Source organism: Crocodylus siamensis, chromosome 8 (genome assembly GCF_052110815.1).
Source record: "Crocodylus siamensis isolate JL-2025a chromosome 8, ASM5211081v1, whole genome shotgun sequence".
In the NCBI taxonomy this organism is placed as follows: domain Eukaryota; kingdom Metazoa; phylum Chordata; order Crocodylia; family Crocodylidae; genus Crocodylus; species Crocodylus siamensis.
Window position 1 is genome coordinate 75342762 of NC_143402.1, and position 19861 is coordinate 75362622.

Consider the following 19861-nt stretch of genomic DNA (forward strand, 5'->3'; position numbering starts at 1 on the left):
TGGGTCCTAGAGATGGGACAGTAACAAAAGACCCCTTTCCATGACAGTGGTCAGTACCTAGCTAATATTGGGCCCAAGCTTGAACCACAGATCTCAAAGGGAGCTTGGTGGGATCAGCAGGGGTCATATGTCCTAAACACTGAGTCTGTGCCCTGAGCAGATGGAGATAATTGGAGAGATTGTTTTTTTTAAAAAGCATTCATCCAGACCTCACCCTGCCCCTTTGGGTGTTTGACTTCAATAGCAGCAATTACTCTCATGCTGCTGGCTGCACCCCCCTCACCACAAGCTGCATCTTACAGCAACCTAGAGCCACCTCCTTCCACGCTGTTTGTTGGTGAGGCATGTTGTGCCGGGATGGCCCTCCCTGGCAGTTCAAGCAACAGCTTTGATGTCCTTGATGACACACTCTCCACTTCCTTTGCTCTTTCCATGATGGAACCGTGATCAGCCACAATGGAAACCCGTATAAAACAATCAGCCTTTGATGTGAGGCACTAGCCTGTTTTCCTGTCAGCGTACCCGAGATGTTGTCTGAAGTGTGAATGTTACATCCCTCCAGCAGCTATGTGAAAACATGAATGCATCTGCCAGGGTTACAAGCAACCTCTCCAGATCTGCAGCCTGGAAGTGTCTGACAAATATAGCTGTGGCACTCAGAGACTGGCCACATCTGCCCATGGGGGAAAAGAGCCTGCCTGATTATTTGTAACTTGTATTACAGCTGCACCTACGAACCCCACATGGACCAGAAAGCTGCTGCACAGCAAGGGACGTGAGCAACCAGACGGTGCCACCACTGTAGAGGAGACAGGAGATGCTGTCAGGGTGTCAAACTTAGCTTACGTCTGGGGAACCTGGGATCTGTCTTTTCTCCTCGGTGACACTGAGAAAAAACCTTGTGCCTTGTGGCGTCAGGAAGGACCTGGTCCAAAACCACTGAAGTAGGAATGTTTCCCTGGATTTCAGTGGGCTTTGGTGCAGGGCTCAGAGAGTGCAGGAAGCAAAGCTCCTCCACACTTTCTGAGTGGAGGCACTCTCTCTTTCAGAGGGCAATCGTTGTCTTTCTGGCTCTGACACTGCAACTGCATTGGACTGAGCTGTCTTCAAAGGCCATGAAAACTCTTCTGCCAACTGATCTGAGATCAAAAAATATGCAAAGGATCTCCAGAGTTCATCTAGTGCAACCTCCTGCCTAAGGCAGGATCATCTCTATCCAAATCCATCCTCTAACCTCTTAGCAAATCTACACAGTCAAGCCTGACACAACCACAAGACATAAACACCCCAACCTGACACAGGTAAAGCAGGAGAGGGGGCAGAGCGGCCAACATCCAGCTGCTGCAAAGATTATTAAAATAGGTTCAAAAAATCCAAGGAAGAGGGCAATGACCCCTGTTACAAAGGAAGGCAGAAACCCCCAGTCTGAACCAAGCTAGCCATGGGGTAAAATTCCTTCTTGCCCCCAAAAATAGTGAGTGGTTTGACTCTGAACGGAGGGGCAAGACTCTTCAATCAGGACCCTCTGGGTTTTAGTCCCAGCAGGAGAATTGGCACAGCCCAGTGCAATGGCTGAACCTGACCTGCAAAGTCACACAGAACCCGACTCCCAGTGTCCTCGACCTCTTGTCAGCCTTTGCAGCGATACCAGGGAGCATCAGATGCTACTTGTCTGGCATTTCTTGGTGTCAGCATCTACCTCAGCACTGGGCTAGGGAAATGACAGTTGTTCTGTAAGCACGGTGGGATGTGGGCAAGACCCTGTTACCCCTTCTTGGTGTGTGGCGCCCTTCTGGGAAAGCAAAGGGGCAGATCAGGGATCACAGCCTTCCCAAGCACACGCCGTAAACAAAAAGGATTGCTGCTACTGCCAACTAAGCTCTGATTGCACATGAGCCCTTTCCAAAGGGCTCCCAAACAAGCAAAGTAATCAGCCTCTAAGCAAGGCTTCTTCTCTGTGAAAAGTCCACTTTAATTAAGCAAATATCTAAATCACAGTAATTTTGCTGCGACTCAGGCACTTTGCCTCTTTGGTAAAACAGAAAGCATGTAACCCACAATTACACCCCATTACACTTGCCTTTTTCTGACTGTCTGCTGTGGCACAATGGCCTTGTCCAACATCTCCTTGTAGGTCGGAGACTTTAAATAGCGACCATAAGAGTCCTACTGGGGGGAAAAAGGGAAACTGGTAGTTATGGATTGCAAACACCCTAATTAAAATCATCTCCGAGTACAGCTGCTCAGGAGCCAGTGAGGCTGGGAAATGGATAATCTCGCCCAGCAGCCCAAGAGAATTCACTTGTATCTTGCAGGCAAATACATTTATTAAAACCAGTGGCCTTTCATCTTATGGTAGACTTCCCAAGGCAGAAATCAGAACAAAAGTAGTTTGATGAGTTTCACTCAGGACTGAAGAGTCTCCCTGTTATGACAGTATGAAGTCATTTAGACTACAAGAGTCAATGCTGGGCCATTTCCTTTGTCGGTGCAAATCAGCAGAGTTCTGTTGACTCCGATGCTATTTTATTGTACCTGCAGATTTGGCTCACACGCCCCTTTTTCCAAAGTCGGCTCTCTAGATCTGGAGGGAGGGGTTTCAGCTAGTGCATTTTTTTTTTTTACTCCTGTAGCCCTAGGAAACCTATTATCCTCCATGCATTAACTATATCTATCTGGGAGCTGACACGGTTCCTCAGCTTATTTTCAAGATACAGTGCCAAGTTCTTGATACAAGGGTCACACACTGGTATCACTGCATCTGATACGCTACACAATTATCGATGAAAAACAGCAGGGCTACACTATGTGTGCCACCCTGTGCTGACCTGCTGTGAGACACAGAATGAAATATAAGGTGGCACTTTAAAGGATATCACAGCTAGAAAAAACAATAATGATAACCAGCATGTGACATTTCAAAGTGCTGCACAAGCTGGTTACGTAAGTCCCACAACAGGGCTGAGAGGTAAAAGAGGATTATCCTTTCCATTTTACAGAAGGGAATGGAGCCATGGAAATGTCAAGTGATTTGTCCAGGGCCACAAAGTGGTTCAGTGCTAGAGGCAGGATTTGCATTCAGGACACCCTCCCTCAGAACCTAAAGCTCTGTTCTCTCCCTGGAGCCCAACAACCCTCCCAAATACACTCGCTTAAACCAGTTCCTTCTTTATGCAAGTCTGCAGGTTATTTTCGGTCAAACAGAAGTCACTTGGGAGCCAGAAAAGGCAGCACATAAACATGTCCAGGCACAGGTAATCCCTCCTGGCTTGTAAACAAATGACAAACCTTTTTCATTAGCATATAAATGTGAGTCTGAGCCGCATCCAACACATAGCGATGAGGGTGCTTGAGACCTTTGACTGTGATGCCCATGGTCGTGCCATCAATGTTAATCCAGCGCCTCGCTCCTGGAGCCAGGAAGAGTCTGAAATCAGAAACAGCCAGTCACTACCGGTGTTAATGAGCAGAGAACTCATGAAGTCCAACCCCAGTGTTCACAGGCAAATCCTGTGCCTTCGTATCATAATAAAGAGTCACGACAATATTTTGTGACCTGGTCCAAAGCCCACTGAAACCCACATGAGATGTCCCACTGACTTAGGCGTCTCTGCAATGTTTCTCATCCACAGCTTGCAAAGCAGGACACAAGTGTTAACTAACTAAACCTTGCTAAATGGCAGCAATGTCTGGACGGTCTTGTCACCCTTCTCGAGGCAGAATATAAGAATGGAAGTTATAGACTGAATCTAGGGCAGAACCCAGGTCTTTTGGCCCCAACTCTTGTACTTGCATTGACAAGGCTGGCCCTCTTCCTTATAACAACCCCATGAGCTGAGAGGGGAAGAAAGTTTTACTGCACATTTGTTCTTTCACCTAAAGGAGATTCCTTCACCAGCAGGACGATAACACATCTGTGCCCTGTGACTGCTCACACAGAAAGTCCTCAGCAATGCACTATTTATAGGGGACGGCAAATGCATGTCAAGGATGTCACAAGTCTCAGGAAGGTGTTAGGAAACCACTGTATCTAAATGCTCACTTGTAGATCTCTTCTGCTTTTTCTTTGACCTTGGATTGGTCTCCGTACTTCAGATCCTCACAGGCTTCCCAGAAACTCAGATTCTCTCCTGTATCATGAGGAGTTAGTGACAAGGAAGGGAGAGGGACAAAGATAAAGGGGGAGTAAAATCAGAATCACTTTAGTTAGTTCCTCAATTGAATTCACTTGATTCAAAATCTGCTGGCTGCCTCCTAGGAACTGTCCGGATGCCCTGAAGTTTTTAATGGGAGGCCTGCAAAGCCTAGGCCAGCTGCTGGCCCTTGACACAGGGATGAATTTCACCCTCGGTGCATGACATGTCCACTTTGTTCTCGCAGGAGCTGTGCGCGCTCTGGGGAGAGAACAGTCTCCTCGCACAGTGGCTCTTTGTGCTTGTATTTGTGTCCTGCGCCACTAGATGGTGATGCATGCACTGACTCCACATCCCAGCTCCCCAAACAGCAGTCCTTTCTCTTGGGTTTACCTCCTTTCTGCTTGTGTCTTAGATCCCCATCATATACAGCCCTAATATAAAGCAATGCTGCTACAAGTGTCCCACCTCATCTGCTACCATTGCAAAGCTATGCTGCCAGATGTTCAGGAGGGCAAGGGTAGAGACTGGCATGTAGACTCACCGCTGAATTCTTTCTTTAGGAACAGCTGAAAGTTTTGCCGGCCTTTTGGGTCCCTTATCAGCTCACTGAAATTAATGGCCCATCGCTCCACGCGCATCCTGGTGGGGATTTCCACGCTGCAAAGGTTTCAACACAAACAGCCCTGTGGGATTCATGTCACCCATTTAATTGACCTATTAATTGAAAGTAGGATGCCCTTCACTGGAGCGCCAAGAGATTTTCCCAGCCCTCTGTGTTTTCCGGTAAGCTGTAACGAGCTCCTGAGGTCAGCACACTGAGCAAGTGGCAATTAAGCAACTTTGTGCACAGTGGGATGGGGAATTACACGCAAAGGGGCCAGCTCTGCTCTGCCTCATACCAGATTTGCACATTGATTTGCTACAGCGACTTGCTCAAAATCAGAATCTCTCTGGAGGAGGCAATGCTTTTGGCCCATCGGCCTAGATTCCCCCAAGGGCACCACATCAGTGACCCAAAGCAGCTTTGGCCCTGTTTTAATGGGGAACTTAATACATACACTAGCAGTGGAACAGACCCCAAATATATGACATGCCCTGTATGGGGTTGATGCTTCACTTCCTTGGCAGGGAAATCTCTTAGTGAAGCTTTTCTAGCTCAAGAACTCAGAACCAGGACCTGCATCCATAACTGAGCATATGCCATTTTGCTACCAGTGTAGCGTAGCCATGGCTTTGATACCCTTAGATCTGCAGCCTAATACTCGTGGGAACCAATGGCAGTCTTAACCCCAGCAGCAGGGACTCAGAAGGGGCTGCAACCCCCCCAACCCCGTCCCATGACTGTACACAGTTCTTGCTGCAGTGCCAACACATGCTACATCATAGATGACCAAATGCCACTCTTCAGGCAATGGGAGCCATCCCACAGCAGAATTAGGCCTGTTGAACCTATCACTATACCCACCCGGGTGAGAATTCATGCACTCTCAAACCATTAAGGCAGACTCCACTTAAAAAAGAAAGGAGAGCAAGAACTGCAAATCCAGCACTGTGCCACAGTCAAGACCTCTCAGAACAAAAAAAAGCAATCCCATTTGTTACTAAGGAGCAGAGATCATGGCAGGATCCACGCTTCCTTGTTTTGGCATCCATCAACACAAACGTTGGCGTGAACCAGAAGCTGGTGAGGAGTCAATACATACAGTTTTGCATTGAGGTCCCAGAATGTGGGGTCATCCGTTATCCAGGGGTTGCTGGGGAGGCAGACTGCCAGGAAGGGATCGTTGGTCAACAACTGCTGGGCATATTTCACAAGCCTGAAAACAAGGCAGATGAGAACAAAATGAGCATCTGCAAGCAGCATCTCAGACAGCTAGATTACAGACCAAAGGAGTCCCTGCACAGTCCTTACGGGCTGGAACTGAGGCCCTGAGAGCGGGCCTCAAGACACACATTGCCGTGACTCTTCCTACCCAGGGATGCCAGGCCACAAAAATACCCTCCAAAAGGCAGCCGTGATATTGTTTTGTCTGAATAGCCAGGGATTTGGCAGGCTCCAGTGCCTTGTCTCCCTTCAGTGCCTTACTCAAGGCACACAGTGACACCAGAGGAAGATGTGGGAAAAGAACCAAGCAATCTTGTTTCAACTGGTGGATCAGACTCCTCAAACAAAAGGAGGGCCATCGGGATGTGATATGTCACCCATTAAACAGAGCAAGGACACAGAGAGGAAGAAAACAGATGTTGTTGTAGCCTGGACTTGGATCCAGCCAGCTGGATGATGGCAAGGGGCAGGAGAAGCAGCTTTTCAGAACTGGCATCTTTTAGTTTCTCTTTAATGTGTGCTCCCAGCAAACCCCAGGATGGAGGGGACATTGCTGAATGCCCTCGTGTGGCCCCACTCCTCACCCAGCCCTCAGAGCTTATTTCCCTGCAAGGTGCTATGAGACATGCCAGGCACAAAGCTCAAATCTCCTCACTGTAGTTGGAGCAAAAAAATGGATAAACACCCCCACGCACACCCACCGTAAGATCTGGCCAAACCTGTAACAACAGCCAATTTCGTTAACGCCCCAGGAATATTTCTTTTTCCCCCCCTCTTTCCTTTTGAAAAATTCATCTGGTTTCTGTGTTTAAAATTCATCCTGGGCTAAGTCGCTTTCATGTGTTCAAAGCTTGGAGTGCGCTGTCCAAGGCTTTGTTGCTAACAGGCATCTTGGCACAGATCCTGCAACTCTACAATGTTGTTGCACAAAGTATACCGCAGGGTTGATGCAGACACATTCAATACTGTCTCCTCAGTGGAAATGCCAAGGCATTTGGTACCTGCATACTTTAGTCCGATCCATACCTTCTAATCAAGCTATGAATATAAACCCATCCATTCAGGGAACAGTGCTCTGTCCTCCTAATGATCAGGGATTTCTAGCTCCTCCCGGATCAATAGCATGCTCTGATGTGTGCGGGCTATCTGGAGGCTGATCTTACCTTGATCAGTAATAATTAGACTTGGGACCAGACTTCTGGCTTTGCATTAAGACCCAAATATAAAAAATTCCTCAAAGCGCAGGAATGTTTGGATCTAGGGACTGGATTTCATCCCGCAGAGAGGCAGGGGCCAGCATGTGAAGTGTTTTGCCAGAAAACATTAGCAGCACTATGGGGAGGCAGGCAAGTGTCCTGGCCCCAATCCACAGGTTGGGAAGCTGAGGCACAGAGAGGTGCATGCCACCTGCCCATGGCCACAGAAGGGGTCAGTGGCAGAGGCAGGAGCTGAACAGAGACTCCCAGTCCCTAACAAAACCAAGAGACAACAGCACCTCCCTCCCTGCCCTTCCTCCCCGAGTGCCCAAAGACACCCAGAGACCCCTAAGTCATGTGGCCCAGTGTCCAGTCAACTGCAGTGAAGGGTGGGGAGTCCTCCCCAGAGAGCAAGGAGCAACACAACCACTCTACAGAGGCCGCGGGAACCTAGCCATAGGACTTGCCTTGGTGTGCTCGATCAGTGTGCACAGGGCTGCGGGACCTGCTCTTCTCCACCGCTGTACCAGGACCAATTTCCATGGGTTAAATTTCCCAAGAAAACTCGTGAGCTGATTCTGGATTGGGACATGGAGCCCTTCTCTGCTCTGAGACTCTCCTTTGCTGTCTCCCTGGTTCCCAGTCTACTTAATGAACAACCTAAAGACACAGCATATAAATGGCGCTGTGTAGGGTTGTGCTATTGATTGCCCTGGAGAGTCACAAGATAAACAGTGCAATCATCTCATTAGTAGAAGAGAACTGAAGACTAATTAATGTGTTGGAAGAAGGAAGTGGAAACTTACCCTTCCAGGGAGACAGAAGATTTCACTGTGGACTTCATGAGGGCCTGCCTGTAGTACATGATCTAAGAGTAAAGAGAAATGCTTCGTGGTTAGCAGTTGCAGCCACAAGTGTGAAGGCTCCCCAGCTGGCAGCCTGGCCTACCCCATCCCATCTGGGAACAGAGGGGCTAGTTGCAATAGTGCCCCCTCAATAAGAAGGTGCCCATGGACTTAAGTGTCATTACATCCCTTTATCACCAAGCTATTTTCATGGAGGTTCTTCTACATGTCATGTTCTATAATGTGGAAGTAATTAATGGGAGTTTCTTGTGCTGCATGACAATAAGGTGATAGGTACTGCCTCATTTCTGTCTCCCCTGTAAGGAGTCGACTCACCTACAAATTCAAGCATGTCATTAGCATTGCTACTGGGCTGCTTCTACCCTGGCAACATTCAGGATACCTCCCATTGCTCTACTGCGCTCAGGTGCTCTGCCCTGAGTGTTCAGGGTGAAAGAAGCCCCCTTCACTAGCAGCACATTGTCTAGCTCTGCTCCAAGCCTTGCCAGCATGGCCAGTGCTGACAGCAGTGCAATGGCAGGAAAAGTCCTGCAAACATATTGGACTGCAGCCTCCTCAGGGCAAGGACCTTATCAACCTGCGCGCTTTTAAAGCACTGAGGGGACCTTGGGGCAGTCATGCAGAAGGTGGGGCAGGACAGCAATGCATACCAACCCCATCCCGCGAACATTTCACAAGGTCTAATTACCTCCCGCCTGTAAACATCAAAGGTTTTTTTCTGCAAAATAAAGAAGGAAAAGCATTAATCTTGGTGGGTGCTCAGAACTGCTCTTAAAAGAAGAACAGGCCACTGGAGAGTTTCTTATTGGACATCTCTCTCCACATAATCCTCATAACCATTACAAACAGATCCAGCCTATTATCTAAGCAGCTCTTTTGATCAGGGGATCATCAATGCTAAGTGCTGCACACACCAGAAGTGGTTCTCTGAGCTGTATTTATGTATAGTGTGGCCCACTCCACCACAGCCTGCCTATGCTCATTCAGTTAAAGGGTTATGCTAATAGAGCTAACATAGATTCATTTAGGAGACAAAGACTAAATCATTCAATACCAGTTAAAGGAGACAGCAACCAACACACTGAGGTTGTAAATTAGGAGCCCCAAGCACACTGTCTTTTGGGCTAAGGGTGCTTAAGCTGCAACATGAATAACTCAGAGGATGTCTTGGAAGGCAAGAAATTGACTGCAGGGCATTTATTCCCATGGCTCCCTTTGAAATGCGGGAATTACTTTATTTAGAAGAAACTTAGGTGGTGAGGAGGAAAGGCAGGCCAAATCAAGGATCTTCCCAGCATGCCTTCACTGTCTTGATCAGACTTTTAGTCTTGCGACTGTCATTAAAGCCACCAGGAGGTATGCCACGTGTGATTGGTGAAAGCATTATCCTGCCTAATTAGCTTTGTTTTGTGGGATCCTAGGGTGTTTATAGATGGGCTCTGGGAGGCGGCATGCACACACACACACACACACACACACACACGTTAATTAGCAAGCTGCACTAATTAAAAACACCCCAGCATCACATGCATCAGCATCCCCATGCTGCAAAAATGGCAGCGGGGCACTTTGAACTAGAGCTCGTTGCACTGATACACATGATGCTGGAGGCTGCTGGAGTACATTAACTTCTGTGCTCCAGCAGACTCAATTAATCGAGTGTGCTCCAATGTGCTGGATTTACTGCACGTCGGAGCAGCCTTCCTGAGCGTGTGTAAGTGCCCCTAGTATTTGCAAATAGTGCCAGGTTTGCAACCCAGGAATCCAAAATCCTTAGTCTGCTGAGCAGGAACCAGATGGAAAGCAGTGGCATGTATGTCCCCCCCACAGGGGACCTCAGCTCTGACCTCTAGACTGACAGGGCATTCTCGCATGGCTGCTCTAACCCCAGTGCAGCACAGCCCCGGGATCAACTGGAAGAACTGGCGCTGGGTCTTAGCCACTCCAACATCTAATCCTGCACAGCATGGAGAAGTGAGTTCAGGTGCCAAGGCCTCAGGAAGCCTCCTGGGTAGGGCTTAGCAAGGAGCCAGTTAAATCATTTGCACTGGTGACCGGTGTGACATGGACACTCATCCACTGGGAACGGATGAAGGCAACCAAAGTTGGCAGATCACCTCAAACTGGTCTCCAAACAGCTGTCAGAATAAAGTCCCCTTGATAATTTTCCTTTAGTTTTTTGGGGGGGAAAACATAACTTGTATTATTATTTGGATGAGACCAGGGCCAACTGTTGTCCTGCCTGCAATGGCCCAGGCTGGCAAAAGCAAAGCTTGGGTGCTTCATAATTGGCGTCTGGATAAGCGACTGGGTCACAAATATGTGTCTCACGAGCTGGATCTGGTCCTGGGACAGAAATCCCTTTAAGGGATTCCCCAGCCTGCAGCATATTCCAGCATGCTCCATACTTGCCTGCTGGCATCTCCTGATACCTCACACACAAGCATCTTTTATGCATGTGAGGATCCACTGCACCATTGCAGTGACAAGAACAGGGAGGGCTGGGCAGCACTGAGTTTGAACAAGGCTAACACAAATGATCAGGCTCAAATTACAAACCACAGCATCTGCCATTTAGTCTTGGAACAACTGGAGACAAGGGAAGTTTTGCTTGATTAGTTTTCAGGCTCCTTACAAGCAACTGGGCTGCTCAAGGTTAAAACAAACTGCTCTGTTTGCATCCATGATTCTGGTCCTGAGTCTGCCCACTCACATCTACGGAAAAGTTTCAGCTTATTTCAGTGGTGCCAGATTCAGGATCATATGCACACAATCCTGGTCTTACATCTGCAAATGACACCTGTCAAAGCCATGCAGGCATCACCCCGCCCTCACATTTCTATCAGGGGTGTCTTTACTATATATCTAGTCCAGGTAAAGAGGGGAGACAGAAACTCATCTGCTTCTGCTTGCTTCCCAGAACACAGCCTGAAACTTCTACCCATTTACAGTTTCAGTTTCATAGTTTCTAGGGTCGGAAGGGACCTGAGCAGATCATCTAGTCCGACGCCCTGCCATGGCAGGAAAGAGTACTGGGGTCAAACGACCCCGGCTAGGTGTCTGTCTAGCATTTAGGAAGACTCCTCCTCAGAGAGCTGGGCTCCCATTTTTAACCAACTATTTCATATGTAATCAGAGCTCATTAATACAGAATGGATTTCCTTTATCCTCTGGAGAAGCCTGAAAATTAAAAAAAAAAAATCAGATACCTTCAGATTTCCCAAGTGCCGGCTAAATTATTTCACCTGATGACAGGAGCCAGGAATAGGTAGTTTGTGAAAATCAAGGCACTAAGACAATTAGGTAGAGGGAAAAAGCTTCTAAACAAAATAAAATGTCCCTGCTACTATTTCTGCTCCTGGGTGGTTCTTTCTGACAGCCGTGGTGCCGTTGGATGAGGAGGGAGGAAAAGCAGCTTCATAGAAGTGAAGATGATTTAGTCTTCAACAAGCCTGAGTGCCTTACAGGAAGGCGCACACCCCACACACGAGAAAGACAGACAACTGCGGGGAAAGAGAAAAGGGAAAACACTGTAAGTGAAATGCTATGCAGAGCAATACACCCATGAGTAAAGGTGAGGTCGGAAAAAGAAAAGCTATTTAGGAAACAGTCCACCCTCTGTGTAAGTAGTGACAGCAGGTATCTAGGGATCAAAAAAAGGGGTTGTGGTATGCAAGAAGCTGCAAACCACCAATGGAGTGGAGCCCCCCCAACCTGGGAAGTATGAGAGAGAAGCATAAGGTGATCCCACCCACCCTCTCCCAGAAGCCAAGAGGAGCAGAGGCCTGTCCCGGGGGCCTGGCTCCCACCAACAGTATCCATCCGTCCCATTCAGCAGGGCAAAATATGCCCCCAAAGCACTTGGAGGACAGCTGGGATTTAAACACAGGACAGGCCAATTCTGGAACAGCAAGGGGGACGATGGGTCAATGCTTTTGCGGACGCCAGCAGCTGCGCAGAGCGGCTGCACCTGTTCCTTGAGTTGGATCCCAAAGCAAACCCCAAATACCAAAGCCCCCCTAGATTTTTTTAACTTGAGTGGCTGATTCTCAGGCTTGGTTTTAGGGCATATCTCCCTGTCCACATCACCAGATCCCCCAGCTCATAGTTCGGATAGGAAAGACCAAGGCCTGAATGGGATGCTGAGAGTCCGCTCTAGTGCTGCAGGTAGCATACGAGTACCTGCTCTCCTGGCCCATGCTATCACCTGAAGTGCCGTGGCACCCAGAGCCCACCGCCTGGCCACCTGCTCAATCCACAATGAAGCCTTTTAAGAAAACTAAGGGACTAATCCCAGCTCCCTTGCCCCACAGCTGCACAGGACTTTCTTACGATCCCTCCCCCAGCACCAGTCGTTCTGGTTTCACTTCTGCTATAAACCCATCACAGAGACTCTAGGCAGATGGGGTAGTCTAGCCCCCTCCCCAGGCTGCCCCTCTGAAGTGGGCTCCAGAGTCCCCTGAACATGCGACCACTGCTCCCCTCCCACTATGCACCCAGCTCAGCATCGCCTCCTTGGCCTGCCCTAGACCATGTGGTATGCCGAGGGTCCTGCTCTCTGACTGATGGAGAAATACCCTTTAGCCGAAAAGCACCATTACTTTCCCTCATTGAGATTACTGTAATTGGTAAGACCCTTCACCTAGAGATTTATCCCATGTACCCAGAGCGCAAAGCTCATGGTCCCGTTAGGCTCCAATCAAAATGGCAATTAGAGGGATAACTTCAGTCAGTCTCATCCGACTGTCACATGCTCCATGAAGCATCACGCACAGCTCTGTCACCCCAGGTAAAGCATCACCTCCAGCCTGCTCCTTGGCTGAGCACCGACAGCGAAGGTGGATGGAGCGTAAGGCACTAGAGCTGCTCCCAATTCAGGGCCCTGATCCTGCACAAGCCTCATGGGATGGTGTGAGATGCTCTTAGCTGACTGCTGTGCCAAGATGTGATCATCGGTGTACACTGAGCTAAGAGCTGCGCTCAGGCACTGCAGCTAAATCCATCCCGAGCAACAAAGGGAACATCAGTGAGCATCTGGATACAGGGATAGAGCCCTGGAAACTAGTTTCTATATGGTAACACAGCTCAAAACAGAGCTGGGGGGGGTCCCAGCAGCAGTGCCTGGACTGGGAGTTTTGTCTGTTTTGGAGCCTCCCTCTGTCCCGGGAAAACTTCTGCTGGCAGGACCCTGGTGGGAACCAGAGGTGGTCTGCTCCAAGGTCATAAGGGTCCTGGCACTGGCTATGCTGCTAGGGCCTGGAAGCAGTGGGATCACACCTAGATACCTTCAGGCACTCCAGGATGGAGTTTGAAATCGAGAAGCAGCCCATAAGAGGCACAGTCTGGGCACCGCAGGACCCATCCTGCACCCATGCTCTGAGCTCCACCAGCTGTATTGCGTCCTCGCCTCTGAGCCCAGCCAGCAGCCCCCTTGCTCCTGGGAGCTGGGCAGAGAGGAGCTGAGCAACAATGACCTGGGAGCAAAGATCCTGTTTGGTGGGCAGCTGTGTACCAGCTGCACAGCCCGGACCGGCATTGCTGCGGCCCTGTGGCCTGCTGTGAGTCTGCTCGCGGTTTCCATCAGCAATTGGGACAACATTAAGTATTTATCACTCAGCTTGTCCGAACATCTTAGGTTCATGATGTGTAAAGCCAGGAGGGACTGTTATCATTCTCTAGCCTGCCCTGCTGAGCCTCGTCTTTCAATCTCTGCAACAGGCCGAAGAACTTGCTGCTGAACGACAGCATATTTTTTAAAGAGACTTCCTGCCCTTAGTGAGACTATCCCTCCCTTCCTACTCAAAACGAGTGCCTTATCCCTCTTCCTGCATCCCCAAGTCCTTTATCCCATTAACACACTGAGACTCACTCACAGGTCAGTGCTAGAAGCCACCTGGAGAGGACGGCTGTTTGCTTTAGCTGCTCTTTCTTCCAAGAAACGCTACCAAAGCAAGCCTTCCCAGGCAAGCAACACATACTTGAAGATGTTTGTGCCAATCGTGGCTTCAAAAGAATTAATTCTGCTGCCTGAAATGGATTATCAGTGGGAATATTTTATTTCCAGCTTCAGAGATAAAGAAGCCTAATTAGCAGACAAAGCTGCAGTAGATGGAGGCAAAGCGGAGCCACAAACCGCAGCTGAGTTAAGATGCTGGTTTCTCTTCTCCCCCACTGCTCCTCAGTCCCCCTGAACACACCAGTAAAACTTCTGGCTTTAGCAGGAGCAGGATTTGACAAGACCCACCAAAGGGGAGAGAGGGATGCATTTTGCGGTCCAAGTATCAAGACTCTAAGAAATTAGCCAACCTAGAGGGTTTAGGAAGTCTGGTGTTTTCCAAATCAGAAGAACAGCTGCCAGTCAGAGGGGGGGAGAGCCGTGCACGTTAGCCAGGTTTTCTAGTGCATTTTCAACTGAGCTTTGAAATGTAAACAGCAGAAGCAGGAAGGATGCTCTCCACTCGGGAGTGCACATTAACATCAAGAGAAGGCAGGCTGGGAACACCCCTTCAAGCATCTGGCTGGAGCTGAGCACAAATGTTTCAGCCAGATTTTCCTTGATGGAAAAAGGGGGGTCTTGAGCAAACTGGGAATGTTCAGTGAAGAAAACAAAAACCCCTTCCATTTTCATCTTAAATGTGGATGGAAATCATGGTTGCGGATGAAAATCCAAGAGCCTAGAAAAGCGGAGATGCAAAAATCTAGAACTCTTGGGACAGAAATGATACCTTTTGTTAGACCAAATAGGAAATTGCTTGCCATCAGACACCTCCGGGGAAGGAATCCTACCTGATCTACATGACAAAGAGCAACTCAGAGACACTCCCACGATCCCAGAGGGACAGATTTTCCATCTCCGGCTCCCTCTGTGCAAAAATGAAGTTTATTTCCTACCTATGGGGACTTTTTACCATCTTTAATTTTCCCAGAGCCTGATGAAGGGCCTCTGAGCCCGAAGGCTTGTAGAATTTTTTTGCAATTTCCTAGTTGGGCTAATAAAAGGTGTCGTTTCTGAACCAAGAGTTCTAGGTTTGTGCATTTCTTTTTGTCTCAGACCGACAGAGCAGCCAAATGCATGCCTGAAAGAATTGAAGGATTTTTGTGTTTTTGGTTTTCAGAAAAACTCTGAATAATTGCAAAGGAAGTTCTTGCTGAAAGCTCCACAGCTTTGTTTTTTCCTATTTTTTTCCATGCGGGGAAAAATTATTCCCTCCTCAGCTCACCCCAGAATAGCCACACCATCCCTTCCTGGGCCCACTCGCAGCGCTCTACCTAAGCACTTCTCTTTCTGTCCCTTTTTCCTCCCTCCATTCCTCCCTTCCCATTCCCTTCTCTCTCTTCTCACTGCTTTCAGATAACCGCCCCAACTGAACTGATTTCCATTCACTTGGGTATTTACTTTCTTTGGATTTATAACTAATGAAAAGTGCTCACAGACAGACCCAGAGCATCCTGCTGAGCCCCTCCAATGACAAACCCAGAGTCCAATAGTCAGCTCACCCCCCACCCCAAGCATGGTGCACAGCCCCCAGATGTTGCTTTGTGCTCCCACGCTCGCTCTCTCGGAAGGCCTAAATGAAAGAAATATACCCTGCAGGGCACCCAAAAACCAACCAATCAAGCTGATTTGGGACTGGGCATGGGAGGGTATTTTTAAAGCTCTAGAGCCGCTGTGCAAAGTGCCCTGCTAGCTGCCCATTCATGATTATATCAAAGGGATCCAGCAGCAGCACCTCCACTAATGGTAGCTGGGGGAGCTTGGCCAGTGACTGCTTCTGCTCTCACGCTGCATGCGGCAGGCTCTGCGGGAGCCAGTGGCGTCCTGCTGGCCTAGAGTTGATGCACCCCAGCTGGGACTCAGGTGTAGCATGAGATACACAGTGCCTTTACTTGGCGTGTTCTCAATCCCTTTGGCCTGCATAGGCTGGTGTTCTCCCACCTCCTGGTACAGAAGGGGCACATTTATACGTCACCATAGAGCACGTGGAGATACAAGGGTGAGCCATGTAGGCACAGTGTCCCCTAATATTCTGGATGCCTCTGACCCTCTTTCGCCCACCAGGCAGGTATAGCACCTGCAATCCTAGCGTGCCCTTCCTCCTGCTACACCCCTCCAGGGGAAACCTGCCGGAGCCATAAAGTGCACAGGGGCCTGCGCACGGCATCATCAGAGCCTGCTGACTTGATCCAGCCCCTCGCTCCTTGGCATCTCTGCAGAGCCCAACAGGCGTCAGCCTCACCAGCAGGTTGTTACTTTTGCTGCAGAGACATTTATCCTTCGGGATCTAACCTACTTCCCCATTTCGCCAACGCCGTGGGGCAGTTCGCCACGTCTGAAGTGTTTGCAAGCACTTCAAAGGCTCGCCTCTTGTGTTTGCCGTAGACTCGTGGGGCCAATCCGGCTTAGCACCCTTCTGCTCGCTTCCTGCGGTGCAACAGGCACCTCGCTTCCCCCCCTCGCAAAAGACATTTCAGCTGCTGCCGTTTATCGTGGAAAGGAAACGCTGGTGTTTCGCTCTGCTTTTCCATCTCCATGGCGACAGAACTCCCTCGGCCAAAGCAATTACCTGCCTCTGACAGCCGAGATGTTTCAGGGTTGTCAAAAAAAAATGAAAAGTTTATTGGCAACGCAGCCAGTTTTATCAAAGTAATCATCGCCTCTACTTGCTGAGCAGCGCTGGGAGCCCACACGCTGAGCAGAGGCCAGACTCTGCGCCATTAGTGAGGGTACCAGGCGCAAAAACAGGGAACCGCCCGCGACGATCGATTCCCGGGCTCCTGTGTCCACTTTGCCCAGAAACACGAGCGAGGGTCCCGGGACCGCTCCATCCACAGCGGCACATCTCCGCAGGCCCAGCCAGTCGCACTCTCTGTGGTCTCAGATCATCAGCGTTACTCGCTGCAGTCAGCCAAAGCCACTGATGTATTCAGAGACAAAAAGAGCCCGCTAGATCAGCGGTTCCCAATCGGTGGTACGGGTACCACCACTGGTACGCAGACAACCTGCCAGAGGTACACGTTGACAGATGCATTATGCTGACTTTATATGTCAAAAATTTGCTGGTGGTACTTGAGGTTTTAAATTGTACAATCTGTCAGAGTTTGGGAACCGCTGTACTACGTATTATTGCTCTAGCCAAACTAGGCTCCCTCTACGAATGTCTATGAAAACTATGAAATCTTGCACCAGGGCAGTCAGATGAACACCTCAGTAGAAGTAACAACCGATGGGCTTTGAATTAGCAGCTTTGGCTCTACCCTGTTTCTACGTTGTTCTCAGCTGTAATTGCTTTGCTATGGCTTCTACAGACTGCTACCGTCCAATGCATTGAAAATTCAGGGAGTTTCATGAGCACACAGGGCACGTGTACAGATAGATACCCAAGCTAGCTCTAAATAATGGAAGCAGCATGCCACATTAGCATGGCATTCAGTCCTGGCTGATCAGCCCTGGGCTGGAAGCAGAATAACACAGTTAGACTGCACTGGATCATGTGGACACACTCACAGTGTCTATGCCCTCCCATTCAAGCAGTCTGAAAGTATTCAGGCTCACCTGGTTTACCTTATGTTCATTAGGATCTGTCACTCGGTCCAATCCATACTCTAGGGCGTCCTGCATGCCTGGCTGTGACAAACAAAATACAACATTAGATTTGGGCCTGGTGCTTTAAACCCACCTTAGCCATGCACAGAAAGCTCCTGCTAATGAACAGCTCCCGTCTGGGAGACAATGGTAAAACACTGACTGATCTCTCTTGAGATGGCCCTGTGGCTTAGCTGCGAGGGCAGCGGGCATATACCTGAGGCACCCAGGTCAGGATAGCAAGAGACAACTATTGAGTGGGGCATGCAAATGATGGTGACACCTGGAGACAATTTGGGAGACCCTTTTTAGGGAATACCCAGAAGATACCTTGTTGTGGGAGAACACGGTTAATACACAGGACACTTGTTCCTGCTCAATGCAACAGGAATCTAGATGGGGACATTAGAAGGACTGGGACAGGGCCACCAATTTGTCTGCCCTGGGTTCAAGGGATTTTGATGATGGTCAATAATTCAATCTCAGTAACGAGCTCTGTGCTTTCCGACACGGAAAAAGAAACAATCCAAGACATGAAAGGCGAGTGGGGTTTAGACAATGTTGTCAAACTCTTGCAATTTAATCCCAAATTTCCTAATGTTTCCTACTTTTGTAAGTCCCATCCCCTAGAATCCACATGATTAATGAAGGCTGAAATGATCCATTTTTTAAAGGAGATTTCTAGCCTATCTGGGTTCAAATCACAAAGCTTAATGTCCACGACAACAAAAGGCAAATAACAATTGCCCAGATGTCGTTACAGCGATGATCCTGCCTTGAGCCGGGGTTGGACTAGTCCCTTCCAGCCCTACTTTTCTATGATTTGTTTTAACCCTTGTGATTTTCAAGCAATTTCGTGATTCTGGAGAGTTCTGACTCATCGCTTTTGGATGTCCGAGGTCAGCGATGCTGTGTAGAATCAGAGGGAACAAATTCAGCCCTGGTGTAGCCACAAAAGAGCATACTGGGGCCAAAGTAGCTGGGTGGTGTAAAGACTCTTCCAGCCATGGCATTATCTGCAAGCAGAGCTCTAATTACACGCTGACATTTGCCTCCAACTTAAAGCCGCCCTGCACGTTAACTGCTGGGTTCTCCGCTGGCTGCTTATTCAATATACACAATTAGCAACGGCTCTTTGATTACGATGGGGAATAAGGAGTGTAGCTTTTCGGGACATGTCAGCATCCAAGGACATGGTGCGACCGGCAGGGCCTCGCTCAGGAAACACCCTGTCGACATCTGCCAGAAGTAACTGTACCCTGCGGGGTGCGTGCAGCTAGGGCTTTCTGCTCGTGGCGCGGACCCTGTGGTGAGACGCTCCTTGCCACGTCTTTCAGAGCAAGCAGGGCGCTCTGGGACATTAGCAGGCACAAGGGCTAATGTCTCTCCCCTCTGAATCCAGGCCTGCCAGGGGAGCACAGCCAAGAAGGTATCACCCCCAGGTTGCCTTCCTAAAGGTGAAATGATTTCCACCCAGCAGAGCTCCCAGGACCTTCACCTGCAATTGAGATCTTATAGTTGTGCGCAGCTGTGCTCAACTTACAGGTGTTCGATGCACAAACCAATACGCCCTCTCCTGACAGTCCAGGGCATATCTGTCTGCCTTCTTCCGCTCCTTTCCTGCCCTGGAAAGCCAACCAGAGGGTTTAATAACATCAGACGAATGCATGGGTCATTTCCCACTTTCAACGACATGACTTTTGCTCCGATTAGCTGCTGTTCCAGGTGACTGGGCCAGCACTGAAGCAGCTTGTGCTATTCGCAGTTAAAACAAGTGAAATCAAGGATGTGCAGCTGCTCCAATCCTTCCTAAACCCTTCTTCAGCTATGGGGACACAGGGCCTCCTGCAGAACGGCTCGATGTCAGCTGCTGCTCACATCCACAGTGTAACTCTATGTCCAGAATCCAGGGGGGAGGCTAGGCTTCGACTAATCAACTTCTTCCTGAGCTCTGCTGGACCAGGTGCATTCTCGTGGTTAGAGAGACAACCACGTCTCCCTATAGTGGCTGTATGACCAGGCAGGGGATAACTGTCATGTCTCATCTACCCAGATCTCCTGGTAATGGGTGGCTTTGTTGGGAGCTCGTGTCTGCTACACAGAGAGCTCCCTGCAGGAGAGTGTTCCTCATTCAAAGCCTCCAGGTTGGAGAGTTTTGTGCTTTGGATGCTTCAATTCACTCTCCACGGCCTTGGACAGGTCACCCCCCCACACACACACATACAACTTCATTGAGGCATTGAGAGAACCCAAGT

At 49.2% G+C, this 19861-nt stretch overlaps 1 protein-coding gene across 1 annotated transcript in view; it reads right to left on the minus strand.

Moving 5' to 3' along the window:
- The window catches only part of RGS9 (regulator of G protein signaling 9), a 54323-nt gene that overhangs the window by 13920 nt on the left and 20542 nt on the right, over positions 1-19861 (minus strand). Inside the window, exons 8-16 of the mRNA XM_090060031.1 lie at positions 19150-19231; positions 17586-17648; positions 8712-8741; positions 7964-8025; positions 5840-5953; positions 4678-4793; positions 4043-4130; positions 3289-3427; positions 2081-2166 (exon numbers count right to left, since the gene is read on the minus strand). Of these exons, the coding sequence (XP_089916157.1) occupies positions 2081-2166; positions 3289-3427; positions 4043-4130; positions 4678-4793; positions 5840-5953; positions 7964-8025; positions 8712-8741; positions 17586-17648; positions 19150-19231 (780 nt within the window). The remainder of the gene's footprint in view (positions 1-2080; positions 2167-3288; positions 3428-4042; positions 4131-4677; positions 4794-5839; positions 5954-7963; positions 8026-8711; positions 8742-17585; positions 17649-19149; positions 19232-19861) is intronic.